Here is a 27,227-nt window from a genome sequence, read left to right on the forward strand (position 1 = left end):
CAAAGTTTATGAAACATTCCATCCTCTGCCCTTTGAAAACGATGTAATCAAAGTTTATGAAACATTCCATCCTCTGCCCTTTGAAAACGATGTAATCAAAGTTTATAAACCATTCCATCCTCTGCCCTTTGAAACGGATGTGGACAACAGGCAGTTGTCACATTCTTTGTACACATAGTTTGGCTTTTTTTGTGAAAGTAATACCTCAGATATGCTTTTAGGGATTTTCCTCAAACTTTTCAAAAATGTCCACTCTGAAGGTCAAGGTCAAGGTCAAGGTCAGTTGGCCCCACTGATTAATGACTGCTGGAGGTTTTTAATCAGCAGGTCATTTTGAGCTGTAAAAGTTTGCAACCAGCCAGTCGGTCTCGTTAAACTACTGGTGGTATCGCATTAGAGGTTGCCTGTTGTCTGATCTGGAATCAGAGAGGCTAGTAGGGAACAATCATGCCAAACCACACCTCCTGCTCTGGGATATCAGGCCTAGAATCGTCTCGTGTGCAGCCAGGCCTAGACGATGAATTTTCACATTTGGACAAGCTGTTATTTTTTCTTTTCCTGTCTGTCTGCCTGTCCGTCTGTCTGTCCGTCTGTAGATGGTAGGAAGCCGCTTTGATTGCTTCCCTTCAGCTCAGTCGGAGGTAAGACGGGTTCTGTGTGTAGCTGTGAGTGTGTAGCTGTTGAGTGTGTTTCCATTCAGTCATCTTCATGTCTTCTCTGCAGACTTCCTGAGAGACAGTCAATAAATGCCACAGTAACACCGTGTCCTAGCTGGACTAGCATGAGCGTCAGCGACGAAACCAGCTAGATAGTAAAGATTTATGTGGTAGTGTCCTGAGCGATGCAGCACAAAGCAACATGAAGCTTGTTCTCCATGGCCCTGTTCATTTTCCTCTCCGATGCCCATGTTTAGATAGGTGAAGAACAAGGAAACAGGGAGATGACAGCGCAGAAGGAGCTATGATTTCCTTGAATTTCTTTCTCTTCCCTTGCTCTGTGTTCTGCAAAGCCTCTCAGATTGTTTTGTGTGGATAGCTGTGCAGTTTTAATATAAAATAAATGATATCTGTGTTTTAATATCTGTATTTGAAATCTATTGTGCTCTGGCTTGTGCCAAAACAGAGACGAAACTATTTGACTCAAAGCTGTTAAATGCTCTTCAGTATAAAGCAGTGGTTCTCAACCTTGGGGTCGGGACCTCATTGGGAGTCGCGAGACACTGACAGGGGGTCTCCAGATGCCTTAAAAAATTTAGAACATTTTTTAAATTGAACTTTTGCCACTTTACACCATTTGTATCAAATTTTAACCCTTTTTCATCACCTTTTAACACATTTTGCCAATTTTAACACACATTTGCCACTTAAAGCCCCTTTTTGTCCACTTTAAACCTTTTCCACCATTTTGTTCTGCCTGTTTTTGTCACTTCTAAACCAATGCTTGCCACTTTTTGCTTGTTTTTGCCTCATTATTGCCACTATTAACCACTTTTTACACCCCTTTTTGCCCATTTTAACCACAGTCATCCCATTTTTGCCAGTTTATATCAATTTTTCCTCCCAGTCCACTTAATTTCCCTATATTTTTTGCACTTAAAAGCCATTTCAGCCATTTTGTAATCCACTTTTACCACTTTTTGTGCCCATTCTTGCCAATTTAATCCATGCTTGGTTATTTTTTTGGGCCACGTTTATCTAATTTTTGCCACTTTTAAACCATTTATGTTCTTTAAATATCCAATTTCAACGAAATATTTCTTTATATTTTTGCCATTATTCACTAATTTAAGCAATTTTTCACCCATTTTCAATACGTATTTAACAAAAGTTGTTTTGATTTATAGAAGGCTATTAACTACACAAATTAACAAAGAGATATTTATTTCTTTAATAAGAATGGTTTATGTAAATATAAAATATGGTTTTCACAGCTTTACTTCACAATGGACCATGATTTTTTGGACCCCCATGGGCCCCCAGTTTGGCTGGGTCCCAGAAACCTCCCCCTATGTCCCTCTGTATGGCATTGTCTGCACATGACTATTCTTGAATGTTCCTGGCTATTCAACCACCTTCAGATACAGTGGGGCTCCCCGGTCTCTGGTGCCTTTATTTTGGGAGATGCGGCCTGAAAAGGTTGAGAACCACCGGTAAAAAGTGCTGCACCTCTGCTTTTCTGCAATTAAAATAAATATTTTAAATGAGGGAAAACTGAGATTCATTGGGCAGAGAATTAAATAAATGGAGTTCAGTGTGATGCAACACAATCTCTGATGCTTGCGTGCTGTTAGGACACGGTGTTAGAAAAAAATCTGACCACTAGCAGAGAGTTAGCAGCTTCTAGCTGCACTGAAAGAGGGCACACCTCTGACTCCACGTCAGTTTTAGCCTGAATATCATGCAGGTGAGTTATGAAAAGATCTCATCATGAGGTAAGAAATGAGCTACAGAGACCTTAGGTGTTTATTTCTGATGTAAACATCTTTATTTCTGCAGTAAACATGTTTATTTCTGCAGTAAACACGTTTATTTCTGCAGTAAACATGTTTATTTCTGCAGTAAACACGTTTATTTCTGCAGTAAACATGTTTATTTCTGCAGTAAACACGTTTTTTTCTGATGTAAACATGTTTATTTCTGCAGTAAACACGTTTATTTCTGCAGTAAACACGTTTATTTCTGCCGTAAACATGTTTTTTCTGCAGTAAACACGTTTATTTCTGCTGTAAAAACATTTATTTCTGCAGTAAACACGTTTATTTCTGCAGTAAAAATATTTATTTCTGCAGTAAACACGTTTATTTCTGCAGTAAACACGTTTATTTCTGCAGTTTACACATTTATTTTTGCAGTAAACACATTTATTTCTGCAGTAAACACGTTTATTTCTGCAGTAAAAACGTTTATTTCTGCAGTAAACACATTTATTTCTGCAGTAAAAACGTTTATTTCTGCAGTAAACACATTTATTTCTGCAGTAAAAACGTTTATTTCTGCAGTAAACACGTTTATTTCTGCAGTAAACACGTTTTTTCTGGTGTAAACACGTTTATTTCTGCAGTAAACACATTTATTTCTGCAGTAAACACATTTATTTCTGCAGTTTACACATTTATTTTTGCAGTAAACACATTTATTTCTGCAGTAAACACATTTATTTCTGCTGTAAACACATTTATTTCTGCAGTAAACACATTTATTTCTGCAGTAAACACATTTATTTCTGCAGTAAACACATTTATTTCTGCAGTAAACACGTTTATTTCTGCAGTAAACACATTTATTTCTGCTGTAAACACGTTTATTTCTGCAGTAAACACATTTATTTCTGCAGTAAACACATTTATTTCTGCAGTAAACACATTTATTTCTGCTGTAAACACATTTATTTCTGCTGTAAACACATTTATTTCTGCTGTAAACACGTTTATTTCTGCAGTAAACACGTTTATTTCTGCTGTAAACACGTTTATTTCTGCAGTAAACACATTTATTTCTGCAGTAAACACATTTATTTCTGCTGTAAACACATTTATTTCTGCAGTAAACACGTTTATTTCTGCTGTAAACACGTTTATTTCTGCAGTAAACACATTTATTTCTGCAGTAAACATGTTTATTTCTGCAGTAAACACATTTATTTCTGCAGTAAACACGTTTATTTCTGCAGTAAACATGTTTATTTCTGCAGTAAACACATTTATTTCTGCAGTAAACACGTTTATTTCTGCAGTAAACACATTTATTTCTGCTGTAAACACGTTTATTTCTGCAGTAAACACGTTTATTTCTGCAGTAAACACATTTATTTCTGCAGTAAACACATTTATTTCTGCTGTAAACACGTTTATTTCTGCAGTAAACATGTTTATTTCTGCTGTAAACACGTTTATTTCTGCAGTAAACACGTTTATTTCTGCAGTAAACACATTTATTTCTGCAGTAAACACATTTATTTCTGCTGTAAACACGTTTATTTCTGCAGTAAACACGTTTATTTCTGCAGTAAACACATTTATTTCTGCAGTAAACACATTTATTTCTGCTGTAAACACGTTTATTTCTGCAGTAAACACGTTTATTTCTGCTGTAAACACGTTTATTTCTGCAGTAAACACGTTTATTTCTGCAGTAAACACATTTATTTCTGCAGTAAACACATTTATTTCTGCTGTAAACATGTTTATTTCTGCAGTAAACACGTTTATTTCTGCAGTAAACACATTTATTTCTGCAGTAAACACATTTATTTCTGCAGTAAACATGTTTATTTCTGCAGTAAACACGTTTATTTCTGCAGTAAACACATTTATTTCTGCAGTAAACACATTTATTTCTGCAGTAAACATGTTTATTTCTGCAGTAAACACGTTTATTTCTGCAGTAAACACATTTATTTCTGCAGTAAACACATTTATTTCTGCTGTAAACGTTTATTTCTGCAGTAAACACATTTATTTCTGCAGTAAACACGTTTATTTCTGCAGTAAACACATTTATTTCTGCAGTAAACATGTTTATTTCTGCAGTAAACACGTTTATTTCTGCAGTAAACACATTTATTTCTGCAGTAAACACATTTATTTCTGCAGTAAACATGTTTATTTCTGCAGTAAACAGGTTTATTTCTGCTGTAAACACATTTTTTTCTGCAGTAAACATGTTTATTTCTGCAGTAAACACGTTTATTTCTGCAGTAAACACATTTATTTCTGCAGTAAACACATTTATTTCTGCTGTAAACGTTTATTTCTGCAGTAAACACATTTATTTCTGCAGTAAACACGTTTATTTCTGCAGTAAACACATTTATTTCTGCAGTAAACGTGTTTATTTCTGCAGTAAACACGTTTATTTCTGCAGTAAACGTGTTTATTTCTGCAGTAAACACGTTTATTTCTGCAGTAAACACATTTATTTCTGCAGTTTACACATTTATTTTTGCAGTAAACACATTTATTTCTGCTGTAAACACGTTTAATTCTGCAGTAAACATGTTTATTTCTGCAGTAAACACGTTTATTTCTGCAGTAAACATGTTTATTTCTGCAGTAAACATGTTTATTTCTGCAGTAAACACATTTATTTCTGCAGTAAACACATTTATTTCTGCAGTAAACACATTTATTTCTGCAGTAAACACGTTTATTTCTGCAGTAAACACGTTTATTTCTGCAGTAAACACGTTTATTTCTGCAGTAAACACATTTATTTCTGCAGTAAACACATTTATTTCTGCAGTAAACACATTTATTTCTGCAGTAAACACATTTATTTCTGCAGTAAAAACGTTTATTTCTGCAGTTTACACATTTATTTCTGCAGTAAACACATTTATTTCTGCAGTAAAAACATTTATTTCTGCAGTTTACACATTTATTTCTGCTGTAAACACGTTTATTTCTGCAGTAAACACATTTATTTCTGCAGTAAACACATTTATTTCTGCAGTAAACACATTTATTTCTGCAGTTTACACATTTATTTTTGCAGTAAACACATTTATTTCTGCAGTAAACACATTTATTTCTGCAGTAAACACATTTATTTCTGCAGTAAACGTGTTTATTTCTGCAGTAAACACGTTTATTTCTGCAGTAAACACATTTATTTCTGCAGTTTACACATTTATTTTTGCAGTAAACACATTTATTTCTGCAGTAAACACGTTTATTTCTGCAGTAAACACGTTTATTTCTGCAGTAAACACGTTTATTTCTGCAGTAAACACATTTATTTCTGCAGTAAACACGTTTATTTCTGCAGTAAACACGTTTATTTCTGCAGTAAACACGTTTATTTCTGCAGTAAACACATTTATTTCTGCTGTAAACACGTTTATTTCTGCAGTAAACACATTTATTTCTGCAGTAAACACATTTATTTCTGCAGTAAACACGTTTATTTCTGCAGTAAACACATTTATTTCTGCTGTAAACACGTTTATTTCTGCAGTAAACACGTTTATTTCTGCAGTAAACACGTTTATTTCTGCAGTAAACACATTTATTTCTGCAGTAAACACATTTATTTCTGCAGTTTACACATTTATTTCTGCTGTAAACACATTTATTTCTGCAGTAAACACATTTATTTCTGCAGTAAACACATTTATTTCTGCAGTAAACACATTTATTTCTGCAGTAAACACGTTTATTTCTGCAGTAAACACGTTTATTTCTGCAGTTTACACATTTATTTTTGCAGTAAAAACGTTTATTTCTGCAGTAAACACGTTTATTTCTGCAGTTTACACATTTATTTTTGCAGTAAAAACGTTTATTTCTGCAGTAAACACATTTATTTCTGCAGTAAACACGTTTATTTCTGCAGTAAACACGTTTATTTCTGCAGTTTACACATTTATTTTTGCAGTAAAAACGTTTATTTCTGCAGTAAACACATTTATTTCTGCAGTAAACGTGTTTATTTCTGCAGTAAACACGTTTATTTCTGCAGTAAACACGTTTATTTCTGCAGTTTACACATTTATTTTTGCAGTAAAAACGTTTATTTCTGCAGTTTACACATTTATTTCTGCAGTAAACGTGTTTATTTCTGCAGTAAACACGTTTATTTCTGCAGTAAACACATTTATTTCTGCAGTTTACACATTTATTTTTGCAGTAAACACATTTATTTCTGCTGTAAACACATTTATTTCTGCAGTTTACACATTTATTTTTGCAGTAAACACATTTATTTCTGCTGTAAACACATTTATTTCTGCAGTAAACACGTTTATTTCTGCAGTAAACACGTTTTATTTCTGCATTAAACATGTTTATTTCTGCAGTAAACACATTTATTTCTGCAGTAAACAAGTTTATTTCTGCATTAAACATGTTTATTTCTGCAGTAAACACGTTTATTTCTGCAGTAAACACATTTATTTCTGCAGTAAACACATTTATTTCTGCAGTAAACACGTTTACTTCTGCTGTAAACACGTTTATTTCTGCAGTAAACACGTTTATTTCTGCAGTAAACACGTTTATTTCTGCAGTAAACACGTTTATTTCTGCATTAAACATGTTTATTTCTGCAGTAAACACATTTATTTCTGCAGTAAACACGTTTATTTCTGCAGTAAACACGTTTATTTCTGCAGTAAACACGTTTATTTCTGCAGTAAACATGTTTATTTCTGCAGTAAACACATTTATTTCTGCAGTAAAGATGTTTATTTCTGCTGTAAACGTGTTTATTTCTGCATTAAACATGTTTATTTCTGATGTAAACACGTTTATTTCTGCAGTAAACATGTTTATTTCTGCAGTAAACACGTTTACTTCTGCTGTAAACACGTTTATTTCTGCAGTAAACACGTTTATTTCTGCAGTAAACACGTTTATTTCTGCAGTAAACACGTTTATTTCTGAAAAAGAGACTGGAGCACGTCTGGTGTCCCTCAACCTGTCGGTGTTCCTGGAAGGGAAAACTTCATAAGGGGGTGGAGAACTTGAGAACAAAAATATTGGCAACATACATGCTAGGTCCAGGTGTTCCAGATGGTTGAAAAGAAGCCAGAGAAAAAGTGTTGCATGCTTTCCTCTGCACACTCCTGACTGCAACTCTCTTTGTGTCAGCGTGTCGCTGCACCCTGAACAAGGAGAATGCCGATACATGGTGGAGTTTTTCCAATCTTTGTTCCCTGTGAATTAAAGACCTTTTTTAAACCATCTTGAGTATCTGGACCTGGATTATTTTGCCAGTAAGTTTTCCACACCTTTAATGATGTCTGTTTCTCATTTAAACATGTTTATTTCTGCTGTAAACATGTTTATTTTACCATGGGGATCTAGAGGAGCTGACTCACTGCAGGAGAAAGACTCTAGTGGATGCAATAGGAACTGCAGTTTAACATCCCAGCAAAGGAATAAATAAGTCATGCTTACTGAAATCACAAAATCAGAGGCTGACCCCACATCCACCACTCCAGAGGGTCATAAATCCATGTGTGTTTGTGCGTGTGCATGTGTAGGACTCGGAGGGCGTAGCCATCATGCTGGGTGTGTGCAATAGCGGCCTGCTGGTCTACAGAGACAGACTGAGGATCAACAGATTCTCCTGGCCCAAGATCCTGAAGATCTCGTACAAAAGGAACAACTTCTACATCAAGATCCGCCCTGGGGAGGTGATGCATGATCTCACACATGAAAAACCTGCACACTAATCCACGATAACAAAGGTCCTACAGGTCTTTGTTTACTGAGCCTAACATGCACACTGGGCTTAAAGGGTTTACTGGGTGGACTGGGTTAAATGGATTTAATAGGTGGAATGGGTTAATAATAATAATAAGTTTATTTTTATAGCACCTTTAAAGAACAGCGAGGTCACAAAGTGCTTTACAAAAAGGTAAAAGAAACACAAGCAATTAATGCAAAGGTACAATAAGAGAATACACAGTACACAAAACAGATTAAGTAAAGGCCAGACCAAACAAGTAGGTCTTAACTTGCTTTTTGAAAGAATCAACTGTTTCTGCTGATCTTAAATTCAATGGAAGTGAGTTCCAAAGAGTTGGAGCAATGACCTTGAATGCACAGTCACCTTTAGTTTTTAGTCTGGAGTGTGGAACAACCAGCAGACCCTGATCAGAGGACCGAAGAGTCCTTCTGGGGTTGTAAGGTTTTAGGAGCTCCATAATATAGGCTGATGCCTGACCATGCAGGGTTTTAAAAGTAAACACAAGAATCTTAAAATGTATTCTGAAGTGTATGGGAAGCCAGTGGAGAGAATACAGAATTGGTGTGATGTGTGACCTTCTTGAAGACTTGGTAAGTAGTCTGGCTGCAGCGTTTTGTACTAATTGTAGACGATTTCTAGATGTTTTACTAAGACAGGTGAAAAGTGAGTTGCAGTAGTCTAAACGCGAGGAAATGAAAGTGTGAATAACCATCTCCATCTGAGCTGTAGAAACAATGTGTCTGAGTTGTGCGATATTTCTTAGTTGGAAAAAACAAGAACGGACCGGATTATTGACATGTTGATCTAGAGATAGAGAGTGGCTAAATGAAACACCAAGATTACGAAGAACAGGTTTTACATAAGTAGACAGGGTACCAAGTTCCTCCAAAATCCCTGGCACTAAACCATCTGGGGCCGAGACAAGGACCTCTGTTTTGTCAGCATTTAGCCGTAGATAATTGTCTGACATCCAGTCTTTAATGGCACTCAAACAACTGAGTAAAACCGACACTTTAGTGTAATTTTGAGGTGTAAAAGATATATGAAGCTGGATGTCATCTGCACAACAATGATAGGATATGTCTTTAAAACTGTTGATTAAGTGGCTGAGTGGGAGCAGGTACAAGGAAAATAATGTTGGGCCAAGGACCAAACCTTGGGGAACTCCACAGACCAGGGGGGAATTTGAAGAGCTGTGGCTGTTAACAGTGACTGAGAATGTTCTCTCTGACAGGTAAGAGGAAAACCAATCAATGGCTGAGCCAGAAATGCCCACCCACTGCTTCAGCCTATCAACTAAAATAAGATGATCCACAGTGTCAAAGGCTGCACTGAGATCCAATAAAACCAACACAGAACATTTACCTTCATCACTGCTGATCAGGAGGTCATTAAAAACTCTAAGAAGGGCTGATTCGGTTGAATGGGACTGACGAAAACCAGACTGAAACTTATCCAGGATGTTATGAGTGTCTAAGGCAGCTGTAAGTTGTTTGGCGACCACTTTTTCTAGAATTTTAGAAATAAAGGGTAGTTTTGAAATGGGCCGATAGTTTTGGGGCAGAGAGGGGTCCAGGTTTGTTTTTTTGAGAAGTGGTTGAATGGCTGCATGTTTAAAATATGAAGGAACGTGACCAGATTCTAATGATTTATTGACAATTGAAAGAATGTATGGGCCAATGGAATCTATTGCAGATTTTAGTAGCTGGGTGGGCAGTATGTCAAAGGGACTAGAGGACATTTTCACAGTTCTAACCAGATTCTTTAGATCTTGTAGGGAGATGGGAGAGAACTTGCTCAGGATTGTTTGGTGAGGTGGGCAGGGAACAGCAGAAGAAAAAGATGGAGTGATTTGTACTTGGATGTCGTTGATCTTGCTAACAAAAAAGGAAAGAAATCTTTCACACTCATCATCAGAGGAAATTGGGGGGGTGGGTGATGGAGAAGAGACAACATTATTAATAGTTTCAAACAGGACTCTAGGATTATGTCTGTTCTGTGGTACAAGATTTGCAAAATACTTATCTCTGGCATCCTTAACCATACTATTAAATTCAGTTAAAAGCTCTTTTAGATGCTGATGATGGACATAAAGACGGGTGGATTTCCACAACCGTTCTACTTTACGGCATGTTCGCTTAAAGGAGCGGATATTATCATTTAACCGGGGGGCGGCTTTTTCGAAGGGGCCAGTCTGGATTTTAAGGGAGCAATTTCATCCAAAACAGAAAGACAGTGCTCATTAAAAGACTGTACTTGAGTGTCAGTATCACCCAGTAATGTCAAATGGCAGGAATGAAAGGACGCAGAAAACTTTTCTGCAGTGAGATGATTAAGGATGCGAGATTTGATTTTTCGACGGCAGGGCAGAGTATCTAGGTTGAAGGACAGATCAAATAAGATACCATAATGATCGGAGATAAAAAATTCCTCAGAAACAACAGAGTCAACTTTTACACCAAATGTAAAGACAAGGTCTAGTGTATGACCTCTGACATGAGTAGGGCCTGTTACATGCTGGGTCAGATTAAATGACTCAGTAATGCTTCGATTCAGAAGCAAACTTATCGGAGACCTCATCAATGTGAATGTTAAAATCACCAAGAAGTATAAATCTGTGGAGTTTTAAGATGGAGGACAAAAAAATCACTGAAATCAGTTAAAAAACAACTATTTGGGCCAGGTGGGCGCTAGACTAAAATGGCATAAAAGGGGTTAGAATGGCCAATTTTGATCATTTGAAGTTCAAAAGAAGAAAATGACCCAGTGTTCACCAAACGGCAAGAAAAATTATTTTTAAACACAGCAGCAAGTCCTCCACCACGGCCAGAAGTTCTGGGCAAGCTTATGAAGGAGAAATCATGAGGGCATAACTCAATTAGGGGGCATTTTCATTGGTCCTTTGCCAGGTTTCAGTTATAAACATGAAGTCTAGATTTTTGGATTGGATTATGTCATTGAGCAGAAATGATTTATTAGATATAGAGCGAGCATTCACCAGTGCAACCCTGAGAGGAGCTGAGGCATAGGGCACAGAAAGGGGGGCAGGGTTTTTAGGAATTAAGTTGTTAAGTTGTTCCCTATGAGGCAAAACAGTTGGTGTATAATATGGTTCATCAGGTCTTTCAGTAATTATCACAGGAATGGACAGAGGGGTGAGAGGAGATGACACTGGGCTTATATTAGAAGCAGACTGGGAAGTATGAGAGAATTGTTTGGGTGTGACAACACAAGGACCACATTTGGGAGGGTCAGTTTTTGGAGGAAGTAATGACTTGTGTAACCAGCAGAGGGGGGCGTGGCTAAATATATTTGTAGGTGACAGTGTAAGGGAAAGACTGTTGGCCAATGAGGAGTGGGTATTCATAGAGGGGGCAGGAGCTGTCAAAAGTCATGCTTGTGTGGACAGAGTATGGTAGAATATGTTTGATGACAACATTCGAGAACCTAGGTTGTTTGGGTGCAACCCATCTCCCCTGAAGAAAGCAGAGCGCAGCCAAAATAAATCAAAGTTCGCAATAAATATAAAGTTTAGCGCTCTACATTGAGAGTGAAGCCACTCGTGCAGACTCAGGAGCCTGCTAAAGCTACCCACTCCCCGACCCAGCGTAGGAATTGGGCCAGAAATGAAAATGATCCGCTCACTGGCCTGCAGCAGTTTGAAGAGTTCAGAAAAATCCCTTTTTGTGAGTTCGGATTTTTGCCGACTGGTGTCATTCGTGCCGACGTGAACAACGACCTTCTTCACAGAAGGGTGGTCTGCAAGCAGGCCAGGGATGACACGAACGAGACAGCAGCTCCAGGAAAACAGAAAGTTACAGCCAGCTTTGACTTTATATTCCTTATAATGGAATCTCCAATTATAACTGTGGACGGAGGCGGTGTCACCGGCTCCCTGGACACCGACGGTGGATGTGCTGCTGCAGCCACTGGGTGCTGCAGCAAGGGTCCCAAGGCGGACTTTGCAGGAGAGCCTCCAGCCTTAGCAAGGGAAACGAGTCCAGCAGAGCCTCTTCTGGACACTGCTTCTCTCAACAGCCTGCGTCGAGAGGATGACGAGGATGATGGGACCCGATTTCTTGGTTGTTCCCCCAGCGGAGGAAAATCCTGCATGTCTAGGATCTCGAACCTGTTGGCCAGTGGGACATCCCGGGATGAAGGAGAAGGAGGAAGAGACGGGCGCGCTGCGTGGTGCCTCTCCCTCCGTGCAGCAGTCCAGGGCCCCGGTTGACGTGGTGTGGAGTTTAGCGGGGAGTTCACTCCATGCCGGTCGACAGCTGGCCGCGTCTCCGCGGAAAGATGGAAAAGTGAGGAGCAGGCTGATGCTTTGGGTTTTGCTCCAATAAGGACCCACGGATGTTCGCGGTGTGTTGACACAGCCATCGGCCGCGAAGCAGGATCTGTAGCCGCGGTGGAAGCAGCAGTGGCGCCGGGAAATGTGTGAGCTATGTCCGCAGAGGAAGACGCAACAGGGGCTGTGTCCTCCAACTCAGCGCTTGAGGAAGCTGGAGCCGCGCCGAAAATGACTGTATCCAAGTGCTTCTCAGCGTCCTGGATTTTGTAGAGAGTGGAGATTCTTTGCTCCAATTCGCAGATCTTCTTGTTGAGATTGGCGCAGCTCTGACAGCTAGGCAGTGAGGTGAGTGGAGCCATGGCCCCTTGAGAGCGTTCACTGTTAGTTACTCCTGAAAACTTTAGGATCCAGAGAGCCGAATATTAAAATTCCTCCCACACACAAAGAGACGGTTGACAGTTAGGACTATCCAGCAGTCAGAAAAAAAAATAGTTGCCTAAAACCAGTTAAAAACGTCCGAAAACGTAACCGTATGACAGAGCAGCCGGGAGGTTTGACACAGCACGCCGACGCCCACACATGCGCAGAAGCAATCATGGGTGTGATTGGTAGGCTGGGTGGACTGGGTTAATGGGTGTTGGTAGGCTGGGTGGACTGGGTTAATGGGTGTGATTGGTAGGCTGGGTGGACTGGGTTAATGGGTGTTGGTAGGCTGGGTGGACTGGGTTAATGGGTGTTGGTAGGCTGGGTGGACTGGGTTAATGGGTGTGATTGGTAGGCTGGGTGGATTGGGTTAATGGGTGTTGGTAGGCTGGGTGGACTGGGTTAATGGGTGTGATTGGTAGGCTGGGTGGACTGGGTTTAATGGCTGTAATGGTGAACTTGGTTTGATGGGTGTAAAGGATGAACCAGTTTTGTTGGGTGTCTTTGATGGGTTGAAGGAATTAAAGAGGTTAACTTGTAGACTGGTTCAAAGGGTTCAAGGGTTCAAAGGAGTTAAAAGATGTAGTTGGAAGACCAGGTTCAATGGACGCCCTAAAGTGGGTTTAATGGCAGTACGTGTGTATTGGTGTTTATTGGGTTTATTGGTTTAACTGTTTAGACTGGTCATAGTGGGTATATTTTATGCACTAGACATGTTCACATTTCCTGAACTGTTTATCCTCCCCAGTTTGACCAGTTTGAGTCCACGATCGGTTTTAAGTTGCTGAACCACAGAGCAGCTAAACGCCTTTGGAAGGTGTGTGTGGAGCATCACTCCTTCTTCAGGTGAGTCTGTAATGATGTCATCACCACCAGGGGGCACCACATGTATAATTAAAATGACATAAAATGTGATCCAGCTGTTGTGATGGTCCGACTTCCCGTCAAAATCATGACCCTGACCTCACTGCCTCTCAGGTTGCTGTCTCCAGAGGAGACCCCCAAGAAGGTCCTGTCTCTGGGCTCAAAGTTCCGTTACAGCGGTCGGACTCAGATCCAGTGCCGCAGAGCAAGTGCTCAGATCTCCAGACCTGCACCCCAGTTCCCGCGATGCATCAGTAAGAGGAACATGCTGAGCCGCAGCCTGGATGGAGGTACTCACCCTGATTCTCTCTAGCTACTGTACTACTGCCCTTCACCTCCAGGCGAGGGTTTTCACTGACAGTCCCAGCCAACATTTCAGACACACCAGTGCAAGTTTGATGCCGTTTTAAATAATTGTAATCAATAAAAGTCTGGTATGACGACAACCCAAGTGAACCCTGTCCTGAATCTAAAAAATGATGTTCAAACTGGACAGTGATCGATGTACAACTCTAGTTCCAAAAAAGTTGGGGTGCTGTGTAAATGTTAATGAAAACAAAAGTCAGTGATTGTGAAATCTTATAAACCAATATTTTATTCACAACAGAAAATAAACAACATATTAGATGATGAAGCTGAGTCATTTTACCCTTCCATTGAAAGGGGCATCTGTTTTTATTTACATTAGACACAGCGACCCAACGTTTTTGTAACTCTCGACACCAAGGTTATAATACTTTTGGATTTTTCAATAGCTCTTATTTTTATTTTGTTTTCACTTTCTTTTTTCAGTTTCAGTTTAGTTCTTATTAGTATTGACTGCTGGTTTGTTAGTTTAGTGTAGTTTTTATTTGTTTAGTTTTAGTTTTTTACAGATGAATGTCGGGGCTGGGGGGACATCATACATTTTTAAAAACATATTCAAACAACCTACTCTTCACTTTTCATTTTATTTGTTTAAAGATGATCTTTAAATACAACTCCAGACATAAAACTACCACCGATTGAAGTCTTAACCAATCAGATCAGGCCATTTTACTCTCCCCAGACTCTGGTGTAGGTTTCAGTCAAGTCTGGTCATGTCAACGACTAAAACTAAGGGGATTTTTCTCCATTTTTATTTTATTGAGTTAGTTTTATAAGCGCACTATACAGTTTTAGTTAGTTTTTGTTTTTTCAGTAAAGCTAAGTTTTGATTTAGTTTCAGTTAACTAAAATGATTTTTGAATTTTGATTTTAGTTATTTGGTTGGTGTCAGTTAACTAAAATGATTTTTGAATTTTAATTTTAGTTATTTGGTTGGTTTTAGTTATACTATATATACATACATATATACTATAATAACTTTGCTAGACATAGATTGTCACTGTAGTCCTGATTTTTAGGTGTTTTGGTTCAGCTCTCTGATTGGTCAGTGATTTTTTTCTCTTTGTTGCTGATCAGTTCTTTGTTGGTCCTCAGCTTCCAGGGCCACACCCACATACTCTCTGATTGGCTCTCCAGCCATCTCATCTTCCCCTAAAGCCAACGGGGGTTCTCACTCAGGTACAGCTCCGTACTGCTGTACTCTTGTTCTTCTATAGTACTACTGTAGTACTGCAGTAGTACTACTGTAGTAGAGCTGCTTCGCTACAGTGGATGCTTCCTTCAGCTTTAAGGAATGCTTTATTTTGATTGGTTGATGGGGCTGTGTTATGTTCTTTATAAATATCCAATCAGCTCTTCTGTTTTTGATGATGTCATGACGCATAAGTAGGCTGTATAGCAGTAGTAAGGAACATAATCCACCTTGGTCCCGCCCACCTTGAGCTTGAGAACAGCAGGGTCATGACTCCAGTTAGCATCATTAGCATTGTTGGCATTACTAGACTTAATGAGAGGTTTCTATTGTTAGCATTGCTAGCATTGCTTTCATCATGCTAACAAGCAGCCCATTTGTTTCATGGAGGTTCTGGGTGCTGATTGGCCAATTGTCCTGGGCTGCTCTGCATGTCCCCTGAGCTCTGATTGGCTGATTCTGGCATTGCTGTGTCAATCAGCGGGGCTGTTGCTTTGGGCGTACTGGCAGTTACCATCCAAACAATCTAGATGGTAACTCTGTGTGTCTGTGTTTGTAGACATGGGAACGGGGCTGTACGGAGCATCTAAAGCCATCGCCGTCAGTGACCTCATCACCTCGGTGACCCCAGAGAGGAGAACAGAGGAGAGGACGGTGGAACAAGGTACAGAAACAGCCAATGAGACGAGACGGATCAGATTGTAGAACTGGCCTTCTCAGCCTGTCTCCTCTGCCTTTGCCTCCTAGTTGAGGAAGTGCTGGTGGTTCAGGAGAAGATCGAGGTTAAAGAGGAGGAGCAGGATAAAGAGGAACAGCTGCTGCAGGAGGAGGAGGAAGAGGAGCAGACCAGAGCCACAGAAGTTTCTCAGCAGAGTCCACCAACTCCCCAAAAACAGGAAACAAAGGTAGCGACTCCCCATCTTGGCGTACCTACCCATTGTCTCTCTGGTCTCTCTGGTCTCTGTGTCTCTCTGGTCTCTCTGGTCTCTCTGTGTCTCTCTGGTCTCTCTGGTCTCTGTGTCTCTCTGGTCTCTCTGTGTCTCTCTGGTCTCTCTGTGTCTCTCTGGTCTCTCTGGTCTCTCTGTGTCTCTCTGGTCTCTCTGGTCTCTCTGTGTCTCTCTGTGTCTCTCTGTGTCTCTCAGGTCTCTCTGGTCTCTCTGTGTCTCTCTAGTCTCTCTGGTCTCTCTGGTCTCTCTGTGTCTCTCTGTGTCTCTCTGTGTCTCTCTAGTCTCTCTGGTCTCTCTGGTCTCTCTGTGTCTCTCTGGTCTCTCTGGTCTCTCTGTGTCTCTCTGGTCTCTCTGGTCTATCTGTGTCTCTCTGTGTCTCTCTAGTCTCTCTGGTCTCTCTGTGTCTCTCTGTGTCTCTCTGGTCTCTCTGGTCTCTCTGGTCTCTCTGTGTCTCTCTGGTCTCTCTGGTCTCTCTGGTCTCTCTGTGTCTCTCTGGTCTCTCTGTGTCTCTCTGTGTCTCTCTAGTCTCTCTGGTCTCTCTGGTCTCTCTGTGTCTCTCTGGTCTCTCTGGTCTATCTGTGTCTCTCTGTGTCTCTCTAGTCTCTCTGGTCTCTCTGGTCTCTCTGTGTCTCTCTGGTCTCTCTGGTCTCTCTGTGTCTCTCTGGTCTCTCTGGTCTCTGTGTCTCTCTGGTATCTCTGGTCTCTGGGTTCTGTGTCTCTCTGGTCTCTCTGTGTCTCTCTGGTCTCTCTGGTCTCTCTGGTCCCTCTGGTGTCTCTGGTCTCTGGTCTCTGGTCTCTGGTCTCTGGTATCTCTGGTCTCTCTGTCTCTCTGGTCTCTTTTCCCTCTGGTTTGGCCAACTCCCCAAAAACAGGAAACAAAGGTAGCGATTCCCCATCTTGGTGTACTTTCCATTGTCTCTCTGGTCTCTCTGGTCTCTGTGTCTCTCTGGTCTCTCTGGTCTCTGTGTCTCTCTGGTCTCTCTGGTCTCTGGTCTCACTTGTCTCTCTGGTCTCTCTGTGTCTCTCTGGTCTCTCTGGTCTCTCTGTGTCTCTCTGGTCTCCATTTGTCTCTCTGTGTCTCTCTGTGTCTCTCTGTGTCTCCCTGTGTCCCTCTGGTCTCTCTGGTCTCTCTGTGTCTCTCTGGTCTCTCTGGTCTCTGGTCTCTCTGGTCTCTCTGGTCTCTCTGTGTCTCTCTGGTCTCTCTGTGTCTCTCTGGTCTTTCTGTCTCTTTGGTCTCTCTGGTCTCTCTGGTCTCTCTGTGTCTCTCTGGTCTCTTTGTCTCTCAGGTCTCTCTGGTCTCTGGTCTGTCTGGTCTCTCTGGTCTCTGGTCTCTCTGGTCTCTCTGGTATCTTTGTCTCTCTCTGGTCTCTCTGGTCTCTCTGGTCTCTGGTCTCTCTGGTCTCTGGTCTCTCTGTGTCTCTCTGGTCTCTCTGGTCTCTCTGTTCTCTCTGGTCTCTCTGGTCTCTCTGTGTCTCTCTTGTTCCATCTGGTCTCTCTGTGTCTCTCTGGTCTCTCTGGTCTCTCTGTCTCTCTGGTCTCTCTGGTCTCTGTGTCTCTCTTTTCTCTCTGGTCTCTCTGGTCTCTGGTCTCACTGGTCTCTCTGGTCTCTCTGTGTCTCTCTGGTCTCTCTGGTCTCTCTGTGTCTCTCTGGTCTCCATTTGTCTCTCTGTGTCTCTCTGGTCTCTCTGTGTCTGTCTGTGTCCCTCTGGTCTCTCTGGTCTCTCTGTGTCTCTCTGGTCTCTCTGGTCTCTGGTCTCTCTGGTCTCTCTGTGTCTCTCTGGTCTGTCTGTGTCTCTCTGGTCTGTCTGTCTCTTTGGTCTCTCTGGTCTCTGGTCTCTCTGGTCTCTCTGTGTCTCTCTGGTCTCTTTGTCTCTCAGGTCTCTCTGGTCTCTGGTCTGTCTGGTCTCTCTGGTCTCTGGTCTCTCTGGTCTCTCTGGTCTTTTTGTGTCTCTCTGGTCTCTCTGGCCTCTTCTGTGTCTCTCTGGTCTCTCTGGTCTCTGTGTCTCTCTGGTCTCTCTGTGTCTCTCTGGTCTCTCTGTTCTCTCTGGTCTCTCTGTGTCTCTCTGGTCTCTCTGTGTCTCTCTGGTATCTTTGTCTCTCTCTGGTCTCTCTGGTCTCTCTGGTCTCTGGTCTCTCTGGTCTCTGGTCTCTCTGTGTCTCTCTGGTCTTCTGGTCTCTCTGGTCTCTCTGTGTCTCTCTGGTCTCTCTGGTCTCTCTGTGTCTCTCTTGTTCCATCTGGTCTCTCTGTGTCTCTCTGGTCTCTCTGGTCTCTCTGTCTCTCTGGTCTCTTTGGTCTGAGTGTCTCTCTGGTCTCTCTGGTCTCTGGTCTCTCTGGTCTCTCTGGTTTCTGGTCTCTCTGGTCCCTCTGGTCTCTGGTCCCTCTGGTCCCTCTGGTTGGTCTCTTTGGTCTGTCTGTCTCTCTGGTCTCTGGTCCCCCTGGTTGGTGTCTTTGGTCCCTCTGGTCTCTGGTCTCTCTTGTCACTGGTCCCTCTGGTTGGTCTCTCTGGTCTCTCTGGTGTCTCTGGTCTCTGGTGCCTGGCCTCTCTGGCCCCTCTGGTCCCTCTGGTCTCTGGTCTCTCTGGTCTCTCTGTCTCTCTGGTCAATGGTCTCTTTGGTTGGTCTCTCTGGTTTCTCTGTCTCTCTGGTCTCTGGTCCCTCTGGTTGGTCTCTCTGGTTCGGTCTCTCTGGTCCCTGGTCTCTCTGGTCTCTCTGTGTCTCTATGGTCTCTCTGGTCTCTCTGTATCTCTGGTCTCTCTTGTCTCTGGTTTCTCTTGTCTCTCTGGTCTCTGGTCCCTCTGGTCTCTGGTTTCTCTGGTCTCTCTGGTCTCTGGTCCCTCTGGTTGGTCTCTCTGGTGTCTCTGGTCTCTGGTCTCTCTGGTCTCTGGTTTCTCTCGTCCGTCTGGTCTCTGGTACGTCTGGTTTGTCTCTCTGGTCCCTCTGGTCTCTGGTCTTTCTGTCTCTATGGTCTCTGGTCCCTCTGGTTGGTCTCTCTGGTCTCTCTGGTCTCTGGTCCCTCTGGTTGGTCTCTCTGGTCCCTCTGGTCTCTCTGGTCTCCGGTTTCTCTGGTCCCTCTGGTCTCTGGTCCCTCTGGTTGGTCTCTCTGGTCCCTCTGGTCTCTGGTCTTTCTGTCTCTCTGGTCTCTGGTCCCTCTGGTTGTTGTGTCTGGTCCCTCTGGTCTCTGGTCTCTCTGGTCTCTGGTCTCTCTTGTCACTTGTCCCTCTGGTTTGTCTCTCTGGTGTCTCTGGTCTCTGGTCTTTGGCCTCTCTGGTCCCTCTGGTCCCTCTGGTCCCTCTGGTCTCTGGTCTCTCTGGTCTCTCTGTCTCTCTGGTCAATGATCCCTCTGGTTGGTCTTTCTGGTGTCTCTGGTCTCTGGTCTCTCTTGCTCTGGTCTCTCTGGTCTCTGGTCTCTCTGGTTTCTCTGTCTCTCTGGTCTCTGGTCCCTCTGGTTGGTCTCTCTGGTGTCTCTGGTCTCTGGCCTCTCTGGTGTCTCTGGTCTCTCTGGTCTCTCTGGTCTCTCTGGTCTCTGGTCTCTATGGTCTCTCTGTCTCTCAGGTCTCTCTGGTGTCTCTGGTGTCTCTGGTCTCTGGTCTCTGGTTTCTCTGTCTCTCTGGTCTCTCTCGTGTCTCTGGTCTCTGGTCTGTCTGGTCTGTCTGGTCTCTGGTCTCACTGGTCTCTGGTCCTTCTGGTTGGTCTCTCTGGTTTCTCTGTCTCTCTGGTGTCTCTGGTCTCTGGTCTCTGGTTTCTCTGTCTCTCTGGTCTCTCTGGTGTCTCTGGTCTCTGGTCTCTGGTCTCTCTGGTTTCTGGTCTTTCTGGTCTCCCTGTCTCTCTGATCTCTGGTCCCTCTGGTTGGTCTCTCTGGTTTCTCTGTCTCTCTGGTCTCTCTGGTCTCTCTGGTCTCTGGTTTCTTTGTCTCTCTGGTTTCTGGTCCCTCTGGTTGGTCTCTCTGGTGTCTCTGGTCTCTGGTCTCTGGTCTCTCTGGTCTCTCTGTCTCTCTGGTCTCTCTGTCTCTCTGGTCTCTGGTCCCTCTGGTTGGTCTCTCTGGTGTCTCTGGTCTCTGGTCTCTGGTCTCTCTGGTCTCTGGTCTCTATGGTCTCTCTGTCTCTCAGGTCTCTGGTCCTTCTGGTTGGTCTCTCTGGTTTCTCTGTCTCTCTTTTTTCTGTCTCTCTGGTCTCTCTGGTGTCTCTGGTCTCTGGTCTCTCTGGTTTCTCTGTCTCTCTGGTCTCTCTGTTGTCTCTATTCTCTGGTCTGTGGTTTCTTTGTCTCTCTGGTTTCTGGTCCCTCTGGTTGGTCTCTCTGGTGTCTCTGGTCTCTGGTCTCTGGTCTCTGGTCTCTCTTGCTCTGGTCTCTCTGTCTCTCTGGTCTCTGGTCCCTCTGGTTGGTCTCTCTGTTGTCTCTGGTCTCTGGTCTCTGGTTTCTTTGTCTCTCCGGTTTCTGGTCCCTCTGGTTGGTCTCTCTGGTGTCTCTGGTCTCTGGTCTCTGGTCTCTCTTGCTCTGGTCTCTCTGGTCTCTCTGTCTCTCTGGTCTCTGGTCCCTCTGGTTGGTCTCTCTTGCTCTGGTCTCTCTGGTCTCTGGTCTCTCTGGTTTCTCTGTCTCTCTGGTCTCTGGTCCCTCTGGTTGGTCTCTCTGGTGTCTCTGGTCTCTGGCCTCTCTGGTGTCTCTGGTCTCTCTGGTCTCTGGTCTCTATGGTCTCTCTGTCTCTCAGGTCTCTCTGGTGTCTCTGGTGTCTCTGGTGTCTCTGGTCTCTGGTCTCTGGTTTCTCTGTCTCTCTGGTCTCTCTCGTGTCTCTGGTCTCTGGTCTGTCTGGTCTGTCTGGTCTCTGGTCTCTCTGGTCTCTGGTCCTTCTGGTTGGTCTCTCTGGTTTCTCTGTCTCTCTGGTGTCTCTGGTCTCTGGTCTCTGGTTTCTCTGTCTCTCTGGTCTCTCTGGTGTCTCTGGTCTCTGGTCTCTGGTCTCTCTGGTTTCTGGTCTTTCTGGTCTCCCTGTCTCTCTGGTCTCTGGTCCCTCTGGTTGGTCTCTCTGGTTTCTCTGTCTCTCTGGTCTCTCTGGTCTCTGGTTTCTTTGTCTCTCTGGTTTCTGGTCCCTCTGGTTGGTCTCTCTGGTGTCTCTGGTCTCTGGTCTCTCTGGTCTCTCTGTCTCTCTGGTCTCTCTGTCTCTCTGGTCTCTGGTCCCTCTGGTTGGTCTCTCTGGTGTCTCTGGTCTCTGGTCTCTGATCTCTCTGGTCTCTGGTCTCTATGGTCTCTCTGTCTCTTAGGTCTCTGGTCCTTCTGGTTGGTCTCTCTGGTTTCTCTGTCTCTCTTTTTTCTGTCTCTCTGGTCTCTCTGGTGTCTCTGGTCTCTGGTCTCTCTGGTTTCTCTGTCTCTCTGGTCTCTCTGTTGTCTCTAGTCTCTGGTCTGTGGTTTCTTTGTCTCTCTGGTTTCTGGTCCCTCTGGTTGGTCTCTCTGGTGTCTCTGGTCTCTGGTCTCTGGTCTCTGGTCTCTCTTGCTCTGGTCTCTCTGGTCTCTCTGTCTCTCTGGTCTCTGGTCCCTCTGGTTGGTCTCTCAGTTGTCTCTGGTCTCTGGTCTCTGGTTTCTTTGTCTCTCCGGTTTCTGGTCCCTCTGGTTGGTCTCTCTGGTGTCTCTGGTCTCTGGTCTCTGGTCTCTCTTGCTCTGGTCTCTCTGGTCTCTCTGTCTCTCTGGTCTCTGGTCCCTCTGGTTGGTCTCTCTGGTGTCTCTGGTCTCTGGTCTCTCTGGTTTCTCTGTCTCTCTGGTCTCTGGTCCCTCTGGTTGGTCTCTCTGGTGTCTCTGGTCTCTTGTTTCTGGTCTCTCTGGTCTCTGGTCTCTATGGTCTCTCTGTCTCTCAGGTCTCTGGTCCTTCTGGTTGGTCTCTCTGGTTTCTTTGTCTCTCTGGTCTCTGGTCCCTCTGGTTGGTCTCTCTGGTTTCTCTGGTCTCTGGTCTCTGGTCTCTCTGGTCTCTGGTCTCTATGGTCTCTCTGTCTCTCAGGTCTCTGGTCCTTCTGGTTGGTCTCTCTGGTGTCTCTGGTCTCTGGTCTCTCTGGTTTCTCTGTCTCTCTGGTCTCTGGTCCCTCTGGTTGGTCTCTCTGGTGTCTCTGGTCTCTGGTCTCTGGTCTCTCTGGTCTCTGGTCTCTATGGTCTCTCTGCTTCTCAGGTCTCTGGTCCTTCTGGTTGGTCTCTCTGGTTTCTCTGTCTCTCTGGTCTCTCTAGTCTCACCTGTTCCACATCGTGCTGCTCCTCAGCAGTGTGGTCAGCTGTAATGGTCTTTCTAACCACAGCCACATTCACTTAGGATGCCTACATGCAGTCATACGAAGACAAACTGTTTTGTTGGTAAATCTGGACTATTAAAATCCATGGATCAAACAATGACTTCCTGTCAGACCGTCAGAATAAAAGCCTCCTATTTGTTTGTGTTTAGACTGAGATGACTGACACGGCAGTGGAAGGAGAGCTGACGGCCACAGAGGTACCGCATTCATAAATACACCTCACATGTTGTAGTGATGTCACATTAGACTGTCATACATGTTTGCTGTGTTATTAACCCGTCTGTTTGTCTCTCAGTCTGATCAGGATGAAGATCTAAAGACTCAGGTCGGTGTCTTTTTTATTGTATTTTTATGTCTGTTTCGTTGTCCTCATTTTTATGGTTGAAATGAGAATTCTTTGGAGAGTGTCTGGGATCAGCCTGGACATCCAGAGGAAGCTCGGAGCAGAGCTGCTGCATCAGAAGGAGCCGTCTGAGACGGTTAGGGCACCTGCTCTCCCTGTGGAGGCGCGGGGGTATCAGGCTAAACAAGTCACCCAGATCTCCTTTTCCCCAGCAACACTTCCAACTCCTGCTGGGGTATACCAAGGCATTCCTAGTCCAGACAGGATATGTAATCCCTCCAGCGCATTCTGGGTCTTCTGCGAGGTCTCCTCGTATCCGGAATACCTCCACGACCTTATTAGGTTCCTGAACCACCTCAACTGTGTCCTTTGCATGCGAAGGAGCAGCGGCTCTACTCCTAGCTCCCTCCGGATGTCTGAGCTCCTCACTCTATCTCTACGGCTGAGCCCCTCTAGAGGAAACTCAATTCGGCCGCTTGTATCCGTGGTCTCAGAGTTCAGAGTTCATGACCATAGGTGATAGGTGAGGGTTGGGAGGTAGATTGACCGGTAAGTTGAGAGCTTTGCCTCCCCGCTCAGGTCCCTCTTCACCACGACAGTCACACGACAGCAATGCCTGCAGTACTGCTGATGCTGCGCTAATCTGCCCGCCGGTCTCACGCTCCCTTTCACCCTCCCTCATGAACAAGACCCCTAGATACTTGAAGTCCTTCATTTGGGGCAAAGACTCACTCCCACCCAGAGGGAGCAATCCACTATTTTCCAACAGAGAACCATGGCCTCGGATTTGGAGCTCGTAGGCGAGCATCTGGTGACCCGATCTGGTTCAACCCAGAAATAGTTACATAGAGCTGTCCCCCTGTGGACTCACCACCAGCAGGGATGGGCACGGTGGCAGGGTGCAGCGCACACCGGGTTGCAGGCGAAGGCGGCAGCCTTGACAGGCCGACCCCAGGAAATGAGGGAATTATATATCCCATCTGGCCTGCAACCACCCCAGATTTCAGAAAGAGTTGGTGTGGGAAAACATGGATTTGTTTAGGCCAAACCGATAGCGATGTATTCATAGTTAAAAAGACTAGAACAGAGACAAACATTTAAATTGACGTGTTTCTGCTGTTGGTTTATTATCTTTAAGATTAAATCATTAGGGACATTTAGGCTTTGCCCTCCCTTCCTGTGTGCAGCATGAATCTAGCTTTACACTACACTATACCAATGACTGAGTGCTCTTTGACTACCTTTTTATCCATGAGGAAGGCTAAGGCTGGTTAAAACAGATCTTTTCTGTCAAAACTCAAAAATTTAGTTCAGTTGTCATCATGGGAACAAACTGCTCTTGCCTGACTGTTTAATTTTGAAAATCTAGAATATTTCTCCACTGTGCACAGAAGGTATGTAAGGTTTTTAAATTTAAATATCACTAGATTGAAGAGCTGGGTCATCACACTGAAAGCTGTAGTATACTCTGGCATCTGAAGAATCAACACAACATGATGAAGAATATCTTGATTGCCAAGCTGCAGCTGTGATTGCCCTCACTAGAAGACACATCTAACACAAAAACAACATAAGCATAGCGAAACGCATTAAGAGCATTTGACTGTGCCATAAACTCCTGGGAAGGCGGGCCTTTTAGCTCTGGCTTTAAAAGCTCAACACCATGATTGAAACACTTTTTGTGTGTTGTATCATAAAGTGAACCGACATTTTATTCCAAATTAGATTATGAATATAAACTCACCTCTGTTGTTTCTCAGCCAGTTCTTTCCAATCCAAGAGTCATGAGATCAATGTTAATTTTGGCAGCTATTTTTAATTTTAGTTTTAGTCTTTAAATGAGATGCATTTTAGTTTTAGTCACATTTTAGTCATTTGTGCCCTTTTTAGTTTTAGTCTAGTTTTAGTCCATAAGAGTCCTCACATTTTAGTCTTTACTTTTAGTCCAAGATTTATTTTCTTGCCTAAATCTGGAACCAAACCATGGTAGTGTTTTCTCTGCAAAGCCTGGGGTCCCTGCTTTCTACAGCTGAGAGTCAGAATAGATACAGATGCATTTTTTTTAGACAGATTTACCCACAGTGGAGAAATATCACAGAATGTTTTTGTTAGTCTCAGTCTAGTTTTAGTCATCACAGATCTATGTTTGTTAGTCTTAGTCTAGTTTTAGTCATCACAGATCTATGTTTGTTAGTCTTAGTCTAGTTTTAGTCATCACAGATCTATGTTTGTTAGTCTCAGTCTAGTTTCAGTCATCACAGATCTATGTTTGTTAGTCTCAGTCTAGTTGTAGTCATCACAGATCTATGTTTGTTAGTCTTAGTCTAGTTTTAGTCATCACAGATCTATGTTTGTTAGTCTCAGTCTAGTTGTAGTCATCACAGATCTATGTTTGTTAGTCTTAGTCTAGTTTTAGTCATCACAGATCTATGTTTGTTAGTCTCAGTCTAGTTGTAGTCATCACAGATCTATGTTTGTTAGTCTCAGTCTAGTTTTAGTCATCACAGATCTATGTTTGTTAGTCTCAGTCTAGTTTCAGTCATCACAGATCTATGTTTGTTAGTCTCAGTCTAGTTGTAGTCATCACAGATCTATGTTTGTTAGTCTCAGTCTAGTTTTAGTCATCACAGATCTATGTTTGTTAGTCTCAGTCTAGTTTCAGTCATCACAGATCTATGTTTGTTAGTCTCAGTCTAGTTTCAGTCATCACAGATCTATGTTTGTTAGTCTCAGTCTAGTTTTAGTCATCACAGATCTATGTTTGTTAGTCTCAGTCTAGTTGTAGTCATCACAGATCTATGTTTGTTAGTCTCAGTCTAGTTGTAGTCATCACAGATCTATGTTTGTTAGTCTCAGTCTAGTTTCAGTCATCACAGATCTATGTTTGTTAGTCTCAGTCTAGTTTCAGTCATCACAGATCTATGTTTGTTAGTCTCAGTCTAGTTTCAGTCATCACAGATCTATTTTTTTAGCCTGAGTCTAGTTTCAGTCATCACAGATCTATGTTTGTTAGTCTCAGTCTAGTTGTAGTCATCACAGATCTATGTTTGTTAGTCTCAGTCTAGTTTTAGTCATCACAGATCTATGTTTGTTAGTCTCAGTCTAGTCATCACAGATCTATGTTTGTTAGTCTCAGTCTAGTTTTAGTCATCACAGATCTATGTTTGTTAGTCTCAGTCTAGTTGTAGTCATCACAGATCTATGTTTGTTAGTCTCAGTCTAGTTGTAGTCATCACAGATCTATGTTTGTTAGTCTCAGTCTAGTTGTAGTCATCACAGATCTATGTTTGTTAGTCTCAGTCTAGTTTCAGTCATCACAGATCTATGTTTGTTAGTCTCAGTCTAGTTTCAGTCATCACAGATCTATGTTTGTTAGTCTCAGTCTAGTTTCAGTCATCACAGATCTATGTTTGTTAGTCTCAGTCTAGTTTCAGTCATCACAGATCTATGTTTGTTAGTCTCAGTCTAGTTTCAGTCATCACAGATCTATGTTTGTTAGTCTCAGTCTAGTTTCAGTCATCACAGATCTATGTTTGTTAGTCTCAGTCTAGTTGTAGTCATCACAGATCTATGTTTGTTAGTCTCAGTCTAGTTTCAGTCATCACAGATCTATGTTTGTTAGTCTCAGTCTAGTTGTAGTCATCACAGATCTATGTTTGTTAGTCTCAGTCTAGTTGTAGTCATCACAGATCTATGTTTGTTAGTCTCAGTCTAGTTTCAGTCATCACAGATCTATGTTTGTTAGTCTCAGTCTAGTTTCAGTCATCACAGATCTATGTTTGTTAGTCTCAGTCTAGTTTTAGTCATCACAGATCTATGTTTGTTAGTCTCAGTCTAGTTTTAGTCATCACAGATCTATGTTTGTTAGTCTCAGTCTAGTTTTAGTCATCACAGATCTATGTTTGTTAGTCTCAGTCTAGTTTTAGTCATCACAGATCTATGTTTGTTAGTCTCAGTCTAGTTTCAGTCATCACAGATCTATGTTTGTTAGTCTCAGTCTAGTTTCAGTCATCACAGATCTATGTTTGTTAGTCTCAGTCTAGTTTCAGTCATCACAGATCTATGTTTGTTAGTCTCAGTCTAGTTTCAGTCATCACAGATCTATGTTTGTTAGTCTCAGTCTAGTTTCAGTCATCACAGATCTATGTTTGTTAGTCTCAGTCTAGTTTCAGTCATCACAGATCTATGTTTGTTAGTCTCAGTCTAGTTTCAGTCATCACAGATCTATGTTTGTTAGTCTCAGTCTAGTTTTAGTCATCACAGATCTATTTTTGTTAGTCTCAGTCTAGTTTAAGTCATCACAGATCTATTTTTGTTAGTCTTAGTCATCACAGATCTATTTTTGT

At 42.7% G+C, this 27,227-nt stretch overlaps 1 protein-coding gene across 1 annotated transcript in view; it reads left to right on the forward strand.

The window, feature by feature from the left end:
* Window positions 1–245: 245 nt before the first annotated feature.
* LOC121527645 (band 4.1-like protein 3) overlaps window positions 246–27,227 on the forward strand; it is a 47,990-nt gene continuing 21,008 nt past the window's right edge. Inside the window, exons 1-11 of the mRNA XM_041814670.1 lie at window positions 246–278; window positions 597–641; window positions 7,984–8,136; window positions 13,658–13,755; window positions 13,888–14,063; window positions 15,235–15,318; window positions 15,891–15,995; window positions 16,079–16,113; window positions 16,156–16,236; window positions 22,688–22,735; window positions 22,834–22,863. Of these exons, the coding sequence (XP_041670604.1) occupies window positions 246–278; window positions 597–641; window positions 7,984–8,136; window positions 13,658–13,755; window positions 13,888–14,063; window positions 15,235–15,318; window positions 15,891–15,995; window positions 16,079–16,113; window positions 16,156–16,236; window positions 22,688–22,735; window positions 22,834–22,863 (888 nt within the window). The remainder of the gene's footprint in view (window positions 279–596; window positions 642–7,983; window positions 8,137–13,657; window positions 13,756–13,887; window positions 14,064–15,234; window positions 15,319–15,890; window positions 15,996–16,078; window positions 16,114–16,155; window positions 16,237–22,687; window positions 22,736–22,833; window positions 22,864–27,227) is intronic.

Source organism: Cheilinus undulatus, linkage group 19, assembly GCF_018320785.1.
Source record: "Cheilinus undulatus linkage group 19, ASM1832078v1, whole genome shotgun sequence".
NCBI classification, from domain to species: domain Eukaryota; kingdom Metazoa; phylum Chordata; class Actinopteri; order Labriformes; family Labridae; genus Cheilinus; species Cheilinus undulatus.